At 52.9% G+C, this 18,946-nt stretch overlaps 1 protein-coding gene across 4 annotated transcripts in view; it reads left to right on the forward strand.

Annotated features, from left to right (window-relative positions):
- LPIN1 (lipin 1) overlaps positions 1-18,946 on the forward strand; it is a 128,730-nt gene that overhangs the window by 17,706 nt on the left and 92,078 nt on the right. For all 4 annotated transcript variants that reach the window (XM_058682562.1, XM_058682565.1, XM_058682563.1 and 1 more), the window contains exon 2: positions 17,019-17,075. In XM_058682562.1, the coding sequence (XP_058538545.1) occupies positions 17,019-17,075 (57 nt within the window). The remainder of the gene's footprint in view (positions 1-17,018; positions 17,076-18,946) is intronic.

An 18,946-nucleotide genomic window follows, 5' to 3' on the forward strand; every position in this document is an offset into this window, starting at 1 on the left:
AGAGCCTTTTGTTGTTGATTGGATTGACCCAATAGAGATGGGAAAATCGGTGATGTATTGAGAGGCCAGCTGCACGCAGCAAACAGAGTGCTTTGCTCTGTGCCTTGTACTGAGAAGGCAGGCTGAATCCCTAAGTCATGGTACAACGACTTCAGGAAAGCCAGAGGCTCGGGGCACCTCGGTGGCTTGGTTGTTTGAGCGTCCGACTTTGTCTCAGGTCATGATCTCACGGTTTGTGAGTTCGAGCCCCGTGTCGGGCTCTGTGCTGACAGCTCAGAGCCTGGAGCCCGCTTCGGATTCTGTTGTCTCCTTGTGTCTCTGCCCCTCCCCTGCTTGTGCTCTGTCTCTCTCTCAAAAACAAGTAAACATTAAAAATTTTAAAAATAAGTACATAAATAAAAACAAAATAGAAATATATATCTTAAAAAAAAAAAAAAAAAAGGAAAGCCAGAGGCTTTCAGGTCAAAGGAGGGAGAAAGAGGACCGAAGCCTGACTTCTGGCTCTATGCACAGCACCGTTAGCCCAGAGCGGCCCCCAGGGGGCTGCTTCTTGGCCCCACGGCAGGTCACAGGCCTGTTGGAGCTGCTGCCCTGAGCTTTGACACCCTGGTGCCCGTCTCCCTGTGCCGTTCCCTGTTCCCTGATTGGCCTCCAGAATCCTGATTCACCTTCACAGCTGAGCTCAGCTGTGCTCCCGTGTGCCACCCTCCCTGTGCTCCCGCCACGCTGTCCTCCCTCCCCCACCAGTTCCCCAGGTCAGCATCTCTAGCCTCTGGCCCGGAGAAGGCGTTCACCCCCCCACCGAGAATGGAGCTGTGACTCATGGGAACAGCCGCAGAGGCTGAGTCCCCGGAAGGATGATGCCTGTCTCTGTGGAGCCCCCGGCTGGTCCCTCTTGATAAGCAGAGCTGTCATTCAGAGGGGCAGCCCTGAGACCAGAGGCCAGCCTCCTGCGTCTTCCAGAAGGCTCGCCCCGCTCTTGTGTTTGTGGCATTCCTGAGCTCTGTCTGGCCGCCAGGCCAGAGCGACGGCAGCTCCTGGAGGCCTGTGGCTGATGACGGGGACAGGAAGCAACACCCCCTGACCCCTCCGGGCTAGTCCAGGCTTCGGCTCCCGCTTCTCCCAGCCTTGGCCGGCAAGCCCACCGCCTGCCTGCGTCTGTGTGTCACGAGTTAGGAATTCTCTCTGCCCTCCCGGTACTGGGAGGCTGTGTTTGCTGAGCCGTGGCGACCTGCGGTTTCCTTCCTGGCCTGCTGGGGGCTGGCCTGGGCACAGGAAAAGGCCACTGTTCAGGGGTGGGGTGAGGAGGGAAGGGTTTGCTTGGCTGTCTTGGCTGAAAACCTGACTCACACCTAATTAGGTCGGCCTGGCTGGCTGTGGGCACCGGCAAAGCTGGGTACCAAGCCTCTTGGGTGACCGTCCTGTCACCAGGCCAGGAGCAAGCCCCACTTCGGGTCCGGAGGCAGCCCTCAGTGGAGGGAGAGGGCAGGCCCAGCTTCCCTGCTTCCCCAGCCTGGAAGCTCCTGGCTCTGCTCTGTCCCGGCCGGCCGAAGGCAGGCCAGTGGTGGCCAGGGGGTGGCGCTGTGTTCAGCACTGACCACAGTGTCCTCTCCTTCCAAGCAACAGGCAACCTGTCCCTCTCGTGCCCCTCCCTGTGGCCCTGACTCTCTAGGGGTGTGGCTGGCTGTGTCCCGGTCAGCTCAGCTCTGGCGTGTCGGGGACATGCTGTGTCCTGCCTTATCCTGATTCCCCTGATGTCAAGGCCTCTTGTTTGCTGCCTGCTTTCCAACATGTCTCAGGAGACCGGATGCTTTCTTGGAAGGGACTGGATGTACTCAAGGTCAGGGGCTTCCTCTGAGTTCTTTATTGAAAAGTCCCTCCCAGAATCCGGGCCACGGTGACAGGCTCCCAGATCACCCTCCTCTTCCGAGAAATCCAAGAACACGTGGGTGGGGTATCTCCAGAGGCAGCAGCTTCCTCGTGCTCTTGGTAGTTGTTTCTGCAGAGAAACCCACCCGCTTTGGGGCTGAGATTCGTTTTCAAAAGGCGACTCTGAACGTGCCCGATGCCCCGCATCCACACTTGGAAACACGGGCAGAATTCCTTTCTCCTGTGGTTCTGAAATTCTCGGTGCTCTTCGGGGGGTGGCTGCTGGCTCTTTTGAAATGCAGTGAACTTTGTTTATTAGGCTCCTTCTCACCGGAAGCCTGTGTGGTTCTGGATACGGTCAAGGCTTTGCACATCTCGTGAACAGAGTTTTGTCACGGAACTTAAAAGAGTGTAAATGCTGTGTATGAGCTGCCTTTGGCGCGGCAGCTACGTGCCTGAGGCCATTTCTCGGGCCCACAGCCCAGGACCATACTCTCCCCTGCACTTTGAGCCTCCTTTAAATCCCTCTCGTGAACAGGTGGCCTTCTAGCACTTTGGAACCATGATTCATCTGCAGCATATGGTGTGGTCCGTATTTCTTCTTATTTCTTTTTTTTCATTATTATTTTTGTTTAACGTTTCTTTATTTTTGAGACAGAGAGAGACAGAGCATGAACAGGGGAGGGGCAGAGAGAGAGGGAGACACAGAATCGGAAGCAGGCTCCAGGCTCTGAGCCGTCAGCACAGAGCCCGACGCGGGGCTCGAACTCACGGACCGCGAGATCACGGCCTGAGCCAAGGTTGGACGCTTAGCCAACTGAGCCACCCAGGCGCCCCTGTATCTCTTTAAAAATGCATCCATGGGGGCGCCTGGGTGGCTCAGTCTGTTGACTTCGGCTCAGTTCATGATCTCACAGCTTGTGGGTTTGAGCCCCATGTGGGGCTCTGTGCTGACAGCTCAGAGCCTGGAGCCCGCTTCGGATTCTGGGTCTCCTTCTCTCTGTGCCTTCCCCACTCGCACTCTGTCTCTTTCTCTCAAAAATAAACATTAAAAATAAATAATAAAAAAAATAAAAGTGCATCCATAATTTGAGAAACTTAACAGAAGGCCATGGGGGAAGAAGGGAAGGGGAAAAATAGTTTCAGAGAAGGAGGCAAACCATACGAGACTCTTGAATACAGAGAACAAAGTGAGGGTGGATGGGGGGAGGGGGGAGGGGAAAATGGGTGATGGGCATTGAGGAGGGCACTTGTTGGGATGGGCACTGGGTGTTGTATGTAAGTGATGAATCATGGGAATCTACTCCCGAAGCCAAGAGCATACTATATACACTGTATGTTAGCTAACTTGCCAATAAATTATATTTTTAAAAAAATGCATCCAAATAGGGGCGCCTGGGTGGCTCAATTGGTTAAGCATCCGACTGTTGGTTTCGGCTCAGGTCATGATCTCACGGTTGGTGAGTTCCAGCCCCACGTCGGGCTCTGCGCTGCCTGCTTGAGATCCTCTGTCCTTTCCCTCCCCTGCTCGTGCTCTCTCTCTCTTTCAAAATAAATAAGTAAACTTAAAAAAAAAAAAATACATCCAGGGGCGCCTAGGTGGCTCAGTCAGTTGAGCATCCGACTTCAGCTCAGGTCATGATCTCACAGTCTGTGAGTTCGAGCCCCGCGTCAGGCTCTGTGCTGACGGGCTCAGAGCCTGGAGCCTGCTGCAGATTCTGTGCCTCCCTCTCTCTCTGCCCCTCCCCTGCTCATGCTCTGTCTCTTCCTGTCTCAATAATAAAAATAAAAACGTTAAAAAAATTTATTAAAAAAAAGGCATCCGTATAAAGACCTTTTTAGGGAGTACTTTCTTGCTGAGATGGTCATTACATATCAATGAAAAGAATAGAATATGTTATATGCTCCCAAGCTCTGCTTGGTGTGAATTCATGAGATTTGACTTAGTGGCCAACATGGCTTCCAAGCCTTGGAGGATGTCTGTTTGGGTTGGACCACACCACAGGCCCAAGCACCTTCATAGACGCAAGGGGGTCAGGAGTCCCTGGAGGGTGTTCAAAAGAGAGACCACAGAATAGGGAGGAGATGGAAGCCCAACCTTCACACCCTGTCCTGAGGCTACCTCTTACCTTCTCCTCAAACTGTGTCCCCCGTAAAATGCCGCGTCCACAGGTAGTCCCTCAGATACACTGAGAAATTGTCAGTTTACAGTCTGTGAGCTATAAATACAGCCTGTCTGCTGGCTGACCTGCGGTCGCGATGCTCATCCGTTCCGTCAATGGTCACCGAGAGGCCACGGTGTGCCAGGCTCTGAGGAACAGGAAGAGTAAAACCGGCTGGTCTGGTGGGGGACAGACCGGTCAGGCAGTGCGACAAGTGCAGCACTGAGGTGTGAGCAAGGTGATGAGGACGTGATAGGTCGCAGGAGGTGGCTGGGCGTGACAGAGGAGCCGCAGGGTGAGTAGGAGCTGTCCAGCTGAGTGAAGGTTTAAGGGGGGAAAGAGCGTGTCAGCTGTGCGGCCTTGGGAAAGACGACTCAACCTTTCTGAAACTCGGCTTCTCCCGTAAAACCCAGGCCGGACGGGGAGCCTGGCTGGCTCAGTCGGTGAGGTGTCCTAGTCTTGATTTCTGGCTCGGGTCACGATCTCGCGGTTTGTGAGTTTGAGCCCCGCGTCGGGCGCTGTGCCGACAGAGCGGTGCCTGCTTGGGATTCTCTCTCTCCGTCTCTCAAATAAATAAATAAACATGAAAAAGAACCCAGGACGGTAATGCCCATAGAGACACACGTGTACGTGCCCCGTGGGTGCCCAGTGCATCTCTCAGCACGAGGTCACCACTCCCTCGGTGGCGGCCGTCATCGGCGGCTGCCTGCCCGCTCCCAGAGCCACTGAGCACCCCTGGGCCCCCAGGCTGATCCCCTGTAGCCTCGGCTGGTATCCCACTGTCACTTCTGGGACAAAACACCTCCGCGACACCCCAGTTCCGTCCGTCTCAGTCCTCGGGTCCTCCTCCCGAATGGCAGAGTCCTTGCTCTTCCTCAGCTCTGCTCTCCGCGCTCTCTGTTTGTCTCCTCGCTGGCTGACGACGCTGTTGTTTGCGTCTCGTTGTGCACATGCCTTTACTTCCGCTTGCCACACCCTTCCTTGTCGGCCTGGTGAGCTCCTGCTCGATCGTCAGCACCCAGCTCTTCTGCGACGACGTTCCTGAGCCTCCCTCATCTCTCCCTAGGAGATCGTCGTCCCTCGGAACTACCCCAGCACTTGGCTCATGCTTCCACGATAGCATTCGCTAGGTAGGGTATTCAGATTCATTTCTGCACCATTTTTCCTGCTAGACTATGGATGACTCGGGTGATCGTGTCTTAGTCATTTTGGTGATTGCCCCAGTGATGAGCTAGGTACTTAGCACAGGGCGTGGAATGTAGCAAATGCTTGATCGATGTATGATCGGACTTGACTAATCTAGCCCTCGCTGGTTTCTCGACGTTCAAGTGTGTCCACAACCCCTGGCCCAGGTGGCCCACACGATGGATTGCCAATAAGAATGAGTAACTACTGGGAATGCAAGCTGGGGCGGCCACTCTGGAAGACAGTATGGAGGTTCCTCAAAAAACTAAAAATAGAACTCGCCTACGACCCAGCAATCGCACTACTAGGCATTTATCCACGGGATACAGGTGTGCTGTTTCGAAGGGACACATGCACCCCCGTGTTTATAGCAGCACGATCAACAATAGCCAAAGGATGGAAAGAGCCCAAATGTCCATCGATGGATGAATGGATCAAGAAGGTGTGGTCTGTATATACAATGGAGTATGACTCGGCAATCAAAGAGGATGAAATCTTGCCATTTGCAACTACGTGGATGGAACTGGAGGGTATTATGCTAAGTGAAATTAGTCAGAGAAAGACAAAAATCAGATGACTTCACTCGTATGAGGACTTTAAGAGACAAAACAGAGGAACATAAGGGAAGGGAAACAAAAAGAATATAAAAACAGGGAGGGGGACAAGACAGAAGAGACTCATAAATATGGAGAACAGACAGAGGGTTACAGGAGGGGTTGTGGGAGGGGGGATGGGCTAAATGGGTCAGGGGCGCTAAGGAATCTATGCCTGAAATCATTGTTGCACTAGATGCTAACTAATTTGGATGTAAATTCAAAAAAATAAAATTAAAAAACAAAAAAAAGAATGAGTAACTGCGCCAGATCTGCAGTAATGCCATTTATAAATATAGTAATAATAATAATAATATACAGCGTTTCTTTATTTTTTATTTAAAAAGTTTTTAATGTTTATTTTTGAGAAAGAGAGAGAGAGAGAGAGAGACAGAGTGCGAGTCGGGGAGGGGTGCAGAGAGAGGGAGACAAAGGATCCGAAGCAGGCTCTGAGCTGTCAGCCCAGAGCCCAACACGGGGCTCAAATCTAGGAGCCACGAGATCATGACCTGAGCCGAAGTCAGATGCTTAACAGACTGAGCCACCCAGGCGCCCCTATATGACATTTACTGAATGCATAATGTATAATGGTGTCTGTGCCAAGTGCTTTAACTTCATCCATATTTAGTCCTCCATATAATTACAGTATATTCTTATCCCCATTTTAGGGGTTGAAAAATCTGGAGCACAAGAAAAGTTACATGACCAGGTCAAGGCCACACATTGAGTTTGTGCTGGGTCTAGGATTTGAGGTCAAGCCTGTCAGATTCTAGAGTCTCTGTTGTAGTTACCCCATAAAAATATACTTGTATCACCCACTGGTGTATCCAGGGCTGATGTGTCCTTTCTGGTCGGTTGCGTACCTGTTTGGTTTCATCAGTGGCACTGCTGAAGCTGTTCCTTGACTACTTTGCGTAATCCCCCCTGGGCATTCAATGCCCCGGTGTTACCAGGGCTGTTTCTGCGGAGTTTCACCTTCCGGTCTTGCAGCACTAGGAAGACAGATGTTCTGAGGCCACCTAAGAGTTGTTTTCCTCAGGTGTGGTAAGACACACAGACATGGAAATGACTGTCACGAAGGAAGAATTTTGTAATACTCACAGATCCCTAGAAACGGGAGGCATGACACTCCACATGGGGCCACAGGTGAAAGCAGAGGGAGCAAGGAGAGAAACGTAGGCAGGAGCCTTTACTGTGGTTTCCACGGGGAAGGAATGGCAGGTAGGGTAAGCGGGCGTTGGATTGGCTGGTGTGAATGATTCCGGCAGGTTCTGGGGCTTAGGGCTGTTCCTCGTGGTCTGGTACCTGGCCCCGCGGTACCAGATGGACGGCAGGCGGATGGTTGCCAAGTGTGAGTGCCCTGTCAAGGAGGTGGTTGAATTATGGGCTCTGGATTTGTTGGTTGGTTTGCATAGGGAAGAAATTCTCACTTCTCATAAATGTCACTGAGCTCTGGGATCCAAAAAAGCCAATCGTGGAAAGCTGGATTTCAACTGGGTCACTAGTAAGAGTTTTTTTATTCTTTTTTTGTTTTTAAGTTGATTTATTTTGAGAGAGACAGTGAGTGAGCATGAGTGGTGAGGGAGAGAGAGAGAGAGAGAGAGAGAGAGAGAGAGGATCCCAAGCAGGCTCTGTGCTGTCAGCGTAGAGCCTGACCTGGGGCTCGAACTCACGAACTGTGAGATCATGACCTGAGCCGAAATCGAGACTAGGACGCTTAGCCGACTGAGCCACCCAGGCGCCCTGAGTTTTTTATTCTTTTTTTTTTTATTCTTTTTTTTTTTTTTTTTTTTAAATGTTTACTTGTTTTTGAGAAAGAGAGAGAGCATGAACAGGGGAGGGGCAGAGAGAGAGGGAGACACAGAATCTGAAGCAGGCTCCAGGCTCTGAGCCATTAGCACAGAGCCCGATGCAGAGCTCGAACCCACAAACCGCGAGATCATGACCTGAGCCGAAGTTGGACGCTTAACCGACTGAGCCACTCAGGCGCCCCCCCCCCCCCCGAGTTTTTTATTCTTAAGGAAATAGACAAATATTGCTGATATTCCTTTTTAGTCACAAGAGTAAGTGCTCTGTGATGGTACTGGTTTCTCTCCTTGGCAGGTCTGGGGGAGGGGGCAGTCTCTTCATGGTCAGCAAGGTCCGAAATGTTAGAGCATCAAAATGCGGAAGGTAAAACACGTGGTTAATACAGCACGTAAAGGGGTTGCTTGAGAAAGACAGACCTTGGCTTGCTTGGCCTGGCCTGGTGAAGAAGGGATTCCTGGTGCGTGCCCAGGGGTCTCTGCAGCAAGGACAGTGTGAGGAGCAAGCTGGGCGGGCTGGGTCACCGTCCCTCAGTCTGGCCTCAGTGCAGAAACATCTACTCCTGTCTCACTGTTTATTTTACCTCCTCTCGCTCCTTCCACGAGTCTCCCCATTCAGACTTGCGTTCTTTTTTTAAAATTATCTATCTATCTATCATCTATCATCTAGCTATCTATCTATTTATAGTGTGTGAACAGGGGAGGGGCAGAGAGAGAGGGAGAGAGAGAATCCCAAGCAGGCTCCGTGCTGTCAGTGAGGAGCTGGACATGGGGCTCGAACCCACAAACCGTAAGATCATGACCTGAGCCGAGATCGAGAGTCAGACGCTCAACCGACTGGGCCACCCAGGCACCCCCAGACATGGTTTTCTTGAAGCTGCTACCTTATCCTCCACTGGGGGTGGGGGGTGGGTTGGAGGAGGTGGGAAGGCTGCGTGAATGGCCCCCAGCGTTGGACACAGCTCCTGTTACCTCCGCGGCACAATTTCTCCAGACTAAGTTCCCTGACTTACACCCCCCGCCGTTTATTCAGTGAAAAGGGGGTTTCAAGATTAGGCAGTTTGGGGAAATGCCACTTTCTATGTTTCCTCTTGGAGGCTGGTGATGTCCGGTGACGTACGGGCACCGAGAAGCTATGAAGGAAAAGCATCTTTATCTCTGTTTCCTCTAATGTTTCCAAATCTGTCTCTCCGCCACGGAGCTGGTGTTGTGCAACCTGCACCCCTGTCCCCGGAGAGGCCTTGGGAGCCACTGCGCTGCTTGGGGGATGGCGTGGCTCCGGGCTGCCCACTGGTAGACTCGGAACAACCAGTCTTCCAGGCTTGGAGGCCAGGGTTTCGAGCGCCCAAGCAGCCTGAAGTCATTGCCCTGAGAACCTGGGGTCTAACCCTCGCCCTCCCTGGGGTCTTCCCCGGGCTCCTGGCCCTTCCCAGAGCACCGGACTGGCTCTTCCGTTTTTCTGGATTCCTAACTCCTGGCATGGTGCCTGGCAAACACTGGGTGCTCAATGATTGCCTGTAGTAAGTTAATTTCAATTAAATTAAACCAAATTTCCCCATTAGAACCCTCTGATTAGAGGCCGTGTTCTTGTTTTCCAGCCTATTCTATCCTTGTATCGACACATGCACGCATGTGCATACGTTTACGGGCTGTGCGACTTCTTTTCATAAATAGGTGCATTGTAGGGCAGGGCTGTTGGACTCGGCCTGTCGCTGGGAGCCACAGCAAAGAACCTGAGGCCATCTAATGCACACGAGTGTGCATGCACACCGCCTACACGCCCCACGTGAGGCTCGAGCTTCCTTTGCTGAGCACAGTCCTGGGGTCACGTCTGGGCCTGAAGCAGTGGCAGTGGTGAGGGCCGTGTGTCCTGGGCAGAGCCGGGCAGGGTGCTGACCCCCTCGTCCGTCTGTCCAGTGGCTGCAGTGGAAGACAGGGCTTGGGGAGGAGCCTGTGCCGGGCTCACTTCTCTGTGAGGAGGGGTTTCTATCCGGGAAGTGAAGTCCCTTCCCCAGGACACTGTGCAGGGCGGGCTCAGTGTGGACTCACAGAGAATACCACGGATACCCAGGAGAACACAGACTGCCCGAGCAGGAAGGGGACGTATTCTGTCCACTCCAGCCCCCTCATGGTACACACGGGGATACTGAGGCCAGTGGAAGGGAGCAAACGCTCATGGTCACAAGCTGGGATCCCATAGCCTTGGGTCGTCCGACACCCCGACTCCCATTGCGGGCCTGTATCCCATGCGGTTCCCGCTGCCCGGACCCCCATGCGCTGAGCACCCCTCCAGGACAGGTGCACTTATGTGACAAATGGCTGGGTGACCGCAGGGCGCGGGGGCAGGGCGGTCACCGCCGGTCAATGGTGAGGCCTGGGCGAGCTCAGCTCTCACACACGTGACCAGGAGGACGTGCCAGGGCCAGGTGAAAACTTCCCCTTAGTGGTTACAGGCCACAGCGTTGGTCGGACAAAGGCCTAAGACATGAAGCCACCAGAGAGCCACGGGGACCAACATCACCTTCCTCTTTCCCGTAGGAAAAGTGCACACAAATCAGGGCATGCATAGCCCCCTTCCACCCCAACAGGCTGAAATGCAGATGGAGTGATGCCATGACTTTGAAGTCAATCAAACCTGGGTCACATCCCAGCTTGCACCTCCCTCCCACAACCGCTAGCTCTGTGACCTCGTCTAAGTCCCTCGACCTTCTGAGCTCCAGGGTCCTCGTCTGTATATTGAAAAAATCATGCCTTTATTCTTCCATTCAGTACGTATTTATTGAATATCTACTATGTGCCAGGTACTGCTGGGGATACAACGATAAGAACCATAGGTCCTGTCCCTTATGGAGGAAACTGTCATTAGCCGAACAATTCGGCAAACAAACGTAGCCTTGCAAGCTGTGTTATGTGCTGTTTAAGGAGCGATAAGGGTATTGTGGGGGGGGGGGTGCAGTTATGATGTGATCCAGTTGAGGAGGCCAGGGGCAGCCTCTCTGAGGAGGTGACGCTTGGCGGTGGTCTGGTCTGGCAATGAGTAGTAGCTAATCAGCCGACATGTGTCTCAGGCAGAGGAAATGGCACGTGCAAAGGCCCTGTGGCTGGAGGAAGTAGGTTGAATAGGAACGGTTAAAAGGCCAGGGTGACTGAGTCAGAGAGATCACAAGGAGCAAAAAGAGGGAGATGAGACTGGACAGGTGGGTGGGAACTTTGTTCACCAAGTTAAGGAAGAGGTTAAAACATTGTAAACATTGTATATATTTCCTTGAATGATTTTCAAGTGACGTGACCAGCCTGTCAACAAAGATGACCACGACTGCAGCACGGGGACTGAATGGCAGGATGGCACGTGGGGATGTGGGCGATCCTATCAGGAGGCTGTGCCAGGCACAACAGTGGTCCCTCAAAGGTATCCTAATCCTTGGAACTTGTGAATATTATTAATTACACGGAGAAAAAGAAGTAAGGTTGCATATGGAATTTAGGTTACTCATCATGGACCTTAAAATAGGGAGATTAGCCTGGATTATCCAAGTGGGCCCAATGTAATCCCATGGGCTCAGACAGTGGGTCAGAGAGCTGGGACTTTGGAAGCGCTCACTCGTTTTGCCCTTGCGAGCTTCGAAGGCGGAAGAAGGATTATTTACCTCATTTCGTAATTGAAGGAAAGGAATTTCTCAGACATGAAGTGATCTACTCAACACCGAGCATTATTAAATATTATAGCCAGGGCTTACATCTAATTCCCTGGACTAGGGATGCTCTCTCCATTTCTGGGGGGTCTGGGGAACTCTCAGGGGGGCCCAGGTTAGGGCCTGACTTTGACTAATTTCAGCCTCGTCCGCTTCACCCCACTTGCCCCCCAGCCAGAACAAACCGTCCCTTACCATCTTCCTTTGCTTCAAGTCATAGCGACAGAAAAGAAAGGGGGTTTTGTCATTGGGCTCATGATGTTGGAGGGCGTGGACATTTAGACTTGCCGAACGTTGGAGATAAAAAGTGCCGAGGAATCACCCAAAAGATGCAACTCCATCTTTTGGCTGATGGAAAACTTGAGACCCAAGGAAGGGAAGCATCTTGCCCAAGCCTCCCCCATTTCCGCCTGCACGTGAGAAACAGACCTAGAGCCTGAATTGCTGGATCCCCAGAGCAGTGGTCCTTCCATTGTGTCCTGGACCGTTCCTGTGTCTTCCTGGAAACGTCGGTTGGAGTTGGGATGAATTTTCCCCCAAAAGGAGGCTTTATAAATGGAACTCCGTGCTCTTACGACTCCAGCCGGAAGGACTGCTGTTTGTTCAGCTCTGATGTGGATTCCTCTGCCCTCCCCTTCCCCGGAGAAGTGAACTCATTTGGCTAGAACTGTTTCTGTGTGAAAATGTTATTCTCTGCTGAGAGGTAAGTTCACAAATGAACTTTAGGGGACCCCTTTTGTAAACAGGCACTGCCTGGACTATCGCTGTGGCCTCTCCGCCCGGCAATCTGGAAGCGTTTCTGCCTGGAGATCCCGCCTTCCTCCTTCTGTGCTGGTGGGAACCTGCTGTCCAAATGTTTGTCCATCCACGAAACCGAAGCAAGACCTTTGGAGCCACACAGGACTGAATTTGAATTTGGACCCAGGGCTCATACATGTAAACTCTAGCAAATGGTGGGGAAGGGGTGTAACAGAGCCTGAACCCATGAGGAACCTAAGGGACTGTGACCTGGAACTTGATCTTCATCAATATGCAACTGAGATTCAAATTCAACGTCCCCAAGTACACGGTACGTGCTGGTCACCTGCAAGTACGCCTCTCGCTTGACTCTCATAGCATGATTTTTTAATGTTTATTTATTTTTGGGGGGAGGCGAGGGGCAGAGAGAGAGAAGGAGACACGGAATGGGAAGCAGGCTCCAGGCTCCGAGCTGTCAGCACAGAGCCCGATGCGGGGCTCGAACCCACAAACCGTGAGATCGCGACCCGAGCCGAAGTCGGACGCTTCACCGACTGAGCCACCCAGGCGCCCCCCATATGACTCCACTTCTAACTGGCGGAGGCCCTGGCCAGGCTAGGACCAGTCTTTGTGGTTCTGTTTCAACCTGCACCAGTCCTTAGCCTGTACCGATCAGTGTGGTCAGGTGAGCAGGCAAAACACAGCAGAAAATGAAAAGACAGAAGGGAAGGGTCTGGCTATCTTCTGTCTGTTCATCTGTGCACATTGACTGGGTTTGTTCCCCAAGCATGTCTCCCATTTTTCTGTATCCATTGGCCTACCCATTTATCTGTCCATCATGTCTGTATCCTTCACTGTGTATGACCATGGACAGAAGATGGTTGGAAACATAACAGGATCTCTGTCAGCCAGCTCAAGCTGCTCTAACAAAAACACCATAGACTGGGGAGCTTAAACGACACACATTTCTCATAGCTCTGGAGGCTGGATGTCCGAGATCTGGGTGCCATCGTGGTGGGGTTTTGTTGGGAGACCCCTTCTTGGCTTGTAGAAAACCACCCTCCTGATGTGTCCTCGCACGGCAGGGAGACGTCTCTCTCCTATCTCTCCTTACAAGGCACTTACCCCCTTCATGAGGTCTCTACCCTAATGACCTTAACAGCCCCCAATGGCCCCACCCCCAATACCATAGAACGGGGGATTAGGGCATCAACATCTGAGTTTGGCGTGGACACACCCATTCGGTCCACGGCAGTTACCTACATATAAATTAAATGTGGACTGAAAGGAAAAAAAAAAGATGTAGAGATGGAAAACAGAGCCACGAATGAGGCGAGTGCCACCGTGCATTTCACGGGGTCCTACTCAGCAGGGGTGGAACAGAAACGTGAATCTGCAACTCCTACCTACAGAAGGACCCGAGCAGTTATACGGCTCCGAGTATAAATAAGGGAAGAACAACCCAGCTGTTGGGAAGACGCTCATCTATTCCTGACAATGAGTCTGAACTGTAGGGTCATCACCCATGAGCAGCAGCTGATACGTGTGTGGTGCGTTCTTGTTTTACACGGCATATTATCTCGCCATTCTTACGTCGCCTCTGAGGAAACCATTTCAGCGTTTCCCTCTCTTCACAGATGGGAATACTGAGGCTGGAATTCTGCGTCGAAGGCCACACAGCTCTAGTGGGACGGAGGTTCAAACCCAAGTTCGTGTCTGGGGTCCACCGTGACTGTTCCCCGTGTGGCGCACAGGCTCCGAAAGGCTGGACTTCCAATTCTGCGTTAGAATTTTGGAAAGCAGCAGACAAACAGTTGTGGGTTGCGGGGGAGGAGGGGATTGTTTTCTTCTTAATTTTGAGAGGAATTACTGGTTGAAAGACACGAGTTCGCCATTTTTTGTTCTTGTGCTTGTGTTTAATCTCTGAAATCAAACCAGACCCTTGGGGGGTTCAGAGTTCCCTTGGCAGTAGAACATATTTGGTATTCGATGTGAAACGTGGTCTTTAATCGGGATCAAATGCAAGCATTGTGGATTTAAACTGCTCTTGGCCTTCCAGGCCGGCCTCGTGAATCTGAAGTGAGTGGAGCCATTGTGCCCAGCGCGTGCTCGTGCTCCAGGAGGAATTTGAGTTGGATGGTCCAGAACATCTGTATCCAAGTTGCATGATTCTTTAGAGGCATGCTGTGATATTCCACGATTGAGCTGAAATGGGACCAGTAGCTGGATTCCCAGAAGTGTTTCTGTTGAAATCGGGACTGATGGGGCGCCTGGGTGGCTCAGTCGGTGAAGCGTCCGACTTCGGGTCAGGTCACGATCTCGCGGTATGTGCGTTCGAGCCCCGCGTCGGGCTCTGTGCTGACTGCTCAGAGCCTGGAGCCTGTTTCAGATTCTGTGTGATTCTGTGAGAGATTCTCTCTCTCTGACCCTCCCCCATTCATGCTCTGTCTCTCTCTGTCTCAAAAATAAATAAACGTTAAAAAAAAAAATTAAAAAAAAAAAGAAATCGGGACTGAACTAAGGACCACATTAAGCAGTGTATAGATGAAGAACCCCATCTTCGTGCCCCACATTCCCAACAAAGATCCAGACTTGGCGGGGGTGGGAAGTGGGGAGGGGGAATCCCTTAACCCGCGTCTGCCGCCTTTCCCAGGGCTTGTCATAGGAAACTCTATCCCTCTTACTCCAGATGTGGTTCCAGGATACTAGAAAAGTCCTCCCCAAACGTATCCTTCCGGTTTTTCTCATTTAGTTATTAATGATACCATCATCTACCTAGGCACCCAGGCCAGGGACTTCAATCGCCCTCCAAATCTCCCTCTTCGCCCACCCAGCCAATCCAAATCACTCACCACTCCCACCACGAGGAGGGGCTCTCAGCCACCCCTCCCTCTTCAGCACCCCCTGCCCTCTCCTTGGCTTACCTCCTGACCATCCTTTGCTGGAAGAGCCTTTACATTTTTCTTAAGTTTATTTATTTTGAGAGAGACAGAGATAGCACAAACCGGGGAGGTACAGAGAGAGAGAGAGAGAGAGAGAAGGGGAGAGAGAATCCCAAGCAGGCTCCACCCTGTCAGTGCAGAGCCCGACGCAGAGCTCGAACCCACAAACCGTGGGATCATGACCTGACCCGAAACCAAGAGTTGGATGCTTGACCGACTGAGCCACCCAGGCACCCCTGGAATAGCCTTTAAATTCACTCCTCTGCCTCCGATATCAGACGTCAGAATGATCCTGTAAGACACAGGTCTGCTCCTCCCACTCCCTGGGGCTCCCACTGTGCCCACTGACTGTTCTCAGACTGTGTTCTCTGGAACCTCAGGGTTCTGTAGCCAAGACAAGGACTCTGGGCCCCTTCCCTGATACGACTGAAACAGTTCCCGTTCTGTCTGGTTACGTATGGCCTCCCAAAGGATTTTGTTTGAGGAGGGCTTTTCTCTAAAGGAGAAAATGGCCCCACGGTCCCCATGTCTCCTGACCGTGGACCTATCGAGGGCCCCTCGTGTCTCCTTGCAGTGACTGTTCTCCCGTCACGGGGGCCTCCCCCAAATAAACATACGATGCCTTTGTTTCTTTGAACTTGCTCTCTTCCCTGCTTGGGAAGGCCTTTCTCCCTCCTCTCTTCTCCAAGGGCCCCCTTATCCTTCAGAAGCAGCTCAGACCTTCTGTGGATGGCACGGGATTCCTCGCATTCCCTGCAGGAAAGCTGTTGGCTCCCTCCTGTGCTCCCACGGGACCCTGGGCCTGTTCTGGTGGCCTCAGCCATGACAAATTTTCTACCTGTCTTATGGCCCACCCCCTGCTAGATTACAAGTGACTCAAGGGCAAGGTTTGAATTTTTATTCACCTCTGCATTCCCACTGCCTCTCTCAGTACATAAGCCCCCAAGAGAAACCCGATAAACAGTGATATCAAGTAACAAACACCACGAACTATCAGCCGATCAGCAACATGGACTGGAAAAGCTAAATGCGTCCAGTGGGTCTCAGGTAGGGTGACAGGGTGAGAGGGTGACAGGAGAAGGGGAACAGGCCAAAGGGGCTTCAAAGGCTGTTGACTCTGGGCTGCCGTAGTTGAACTTGGAACGTGTATGTTTTTGAGTATCACGTGAGTGTGATTTGAGGCCTACGTAAACGTGACACGTCCCTTAGTGTGGGGGCCGGACCTCGGGGCTCCCCCTGGGGCTCCTGTAGGAAAAGGAGACAGGGCAGGCCCTGCTTCCTTAGGTGGGGGCCACACCGGCAGTCTCCCCAGCTCGTTCGTGTCCCCTTCCACCCGAATGAATGCACTCCGTTAATGCTTACAACACACCCGTTGGGTCTGGGGTTACTGTTACACCCATTTTACAGATAGGAAAACAAACCTTGGGGCACCTGGGGGGCTCCGTCGGTTAAGCGTCCGACTTCCGCCCAGGTCACGATCTCACAGTTTGTGAGTTCGAGCCCCGCGTCGGGCCCTGTGCTGACAGCTCGGAGCCCGGAGCCTGCTTCGGATTCTGTGTCTCCCTCTCTCTCTGCCCCTCCCCCTGCTCTCTCTTTCTCAAAAATAAATAAGCATTTAAAAAAAAAGAAAAGAGGGAACAAGCCTTGTGCAGCGACAGCTAAGGAACTGCGCAGGCAGCCCTTGATGGCGTGCCTTCTGACCCCGACTCCCATCATTTCTCCACATGGCCCCACGTGTGCTTGGGGAAGGGGGAGAGGTGAACACAGAGAGAGGGAGGAGAGAGACTTACGACCTCGTCATGCGCCCTAGGTAACCCAGACCTCACAGTCTCCGCAAACACGCTCAGAGAGAACTCACCACGTCCTCACCGCCGCTGTTTTCTCTTGAGATAGAAATACATACCGTAAAATTCGCCCCGTTGAAGCGTATGGGCCAGTGGGTTTTCGTGCATTCACGAGGCTGTGCCGTCGGTCACAGTGTCCCTTTCCAGGACGTTTCCAGTGATTGATCTCTCACGTGTTTCTTTTTCAGATTCCAATGATGAAAGACCCTGGATGGATCAGAAACGTGTGGTCTTCGAACATTAATGTGAGTGAAGTTGCTGTGAATGGGCTAGTTTGCTTTTGCGTTTCAAAGATGAGAGAAGGTACTCTGACACACGGTGGCGCAGCGCACGGATGCGTGTCTCGTGACCAGCACTCCGCCCCTCCCCCGTGCTTGCTCTGCTGGCCCGCAGCTCCTTGGGAGCGACTGAGATGTCTGGGACAGAGCTAACAGCATTTTGGGTGGTTTCTAACCTCTTCTCCCTGAATCCCTCCTCCCTCAGGCACGGAAATGGTTTTGTCACCTCTGTGATTAAAAAGCATTCCATGGCTCCCTAGTGCCAATAGAAAAGGTCATATTGGTGCCCATGGCCGCCGGTGGGACGGTCCTCGTGGTGGGTGTGGTCACGTGTATCTAATAAAAGCTCTTGCAGCTGTCCCCAAGCCCCTTAAGCCCCTTCTGCAGATTCCGCGTCTTCCTCCTGCACCCTCTGACTCCTCTGTCGTCCTGCCTCGGTCCCACGGCCCTGTGCCTGGTCCCCAGGCCTTAGGCCGGGCCCTTTGGATTGTCCCTGTGACTGTATTTAGTGTTTTGCTTTCCACTCTGTCCACGGATGCTTCCTTGTGGATCTCCCGAGGCTGCAGGCTCAGGTGGCCGAAGGCCCAGCTTCTCGACTCATCATGGGTCTGGCTCGCCGAGCCTTTGCTGCTGGGGAGGGAAATCTCTTGGTCCCCTCCGACACCTCCCGTTCCTTCCTCATCGTGCCCTCGCCGTGCCCTGGAACTATATACCTTAAGCTGCAGCAACAGCGTACGGCCTGCTTATATACCCCAGAGATCTTTTCCTATGGAGGATAGACTCGAGGGGCTAAGTTTGGGGGTGGCCAGGCTCAAGAAAAGGCTGTTGGAATGATCCGGGGAAGAAGTGGTAAGGCCTGAACACGGCTTTGGCCCTCTGTGGGCTGTCCTAAGCCTTGGCCATACAAAACAAGAACAACCAGTCTGGAGCGGGACTCGGGAACAGAATGTGGACCGGAAGGATTTGCAAGGGGGCTCAGGAGGCCGGATGCGGTGTTGGCCAGAGTGAGAGATTCTCCCCTCTGGGGTGTGAACCCGCAGGCCTCAGTTAAATGAATGAAGAAGGCCTTGCCCCACGGACTCTGTGAGGAGCGGTTCTGATTCCGAAGGGACTGGCAGGGACGGGGCCCAATCAGAGGCCAGGAATCCTGGCCAGTGGGCAGTTACTGGCAGTTGAGCCCGCAGTGAGGGGAGCCATCCTCCATGGTGGAGAGAAGAGGCAGGAAGTCCTGGTAAGTGAGCCTCTCCTCCTGGCAGGCTGGCAGTCGTGAGGCAGTCCGAGGCCGCCTCCCAGGGCCAAGTCCCCATTCCAACAAGATAGGAGACAAGGGACAGCAGATGAGAAGGAGGAAGTTTCTGTCTCGGGGGAGAAGTGACAGAGAGTCTTGACCATCTGAGGCAGGGGAGCTGGATTAGGAGTTCAAGTCCTGGCCTCGGACCTGAGCCTCGGCCACAGGGTCCGGGCGTCATCGGGCACGTTCGCTTCCTACTCGGAGCTCCGGCACCTTGGGTGCACACGGGGGTTTCGTTCGGTCACAGACACGACATGCTTGCTGTTGCCTGCAAGGCGTCGTGCGGAAGAGAAGAGGGGTTTGTGACTCAGCGCGGGCGGGCGGAGAGCTTAGACGCGATTCAGAAATATGCTTCCGAGGCAAAGTGAGTCTTCTGTAGCGTCTTGAAGGAGCCGTCGGTTAGCCAGGCGTGGAGGGAGGCAGCAGCATCGTGAGCCTGGGGACCCCGGAGCATGTGGTAGGACCAGGGGAGCGGTGGCAGATGAAAATGGAGGAGAGGAGGAAGCAGGGGTGCCAGTGGCCGGGGGGCCGCGTCTGCTTTCCCGAG

This window comes from Neofelis nebulosa, chromosome 9 (genome assembly GCF_028018385.1).
Source record: "Neofelis nebulosa isolate mNeoNeb1 chromosome 9, mNeoNeb1.pri, whole genome shotgun sequence".
NCBI classification, from domain to species: Eukaryota; Metazoa; Chordata; class Mammalia; order Carnivora; family Felidae; genus Neofelis; species Neofelis nebulosa.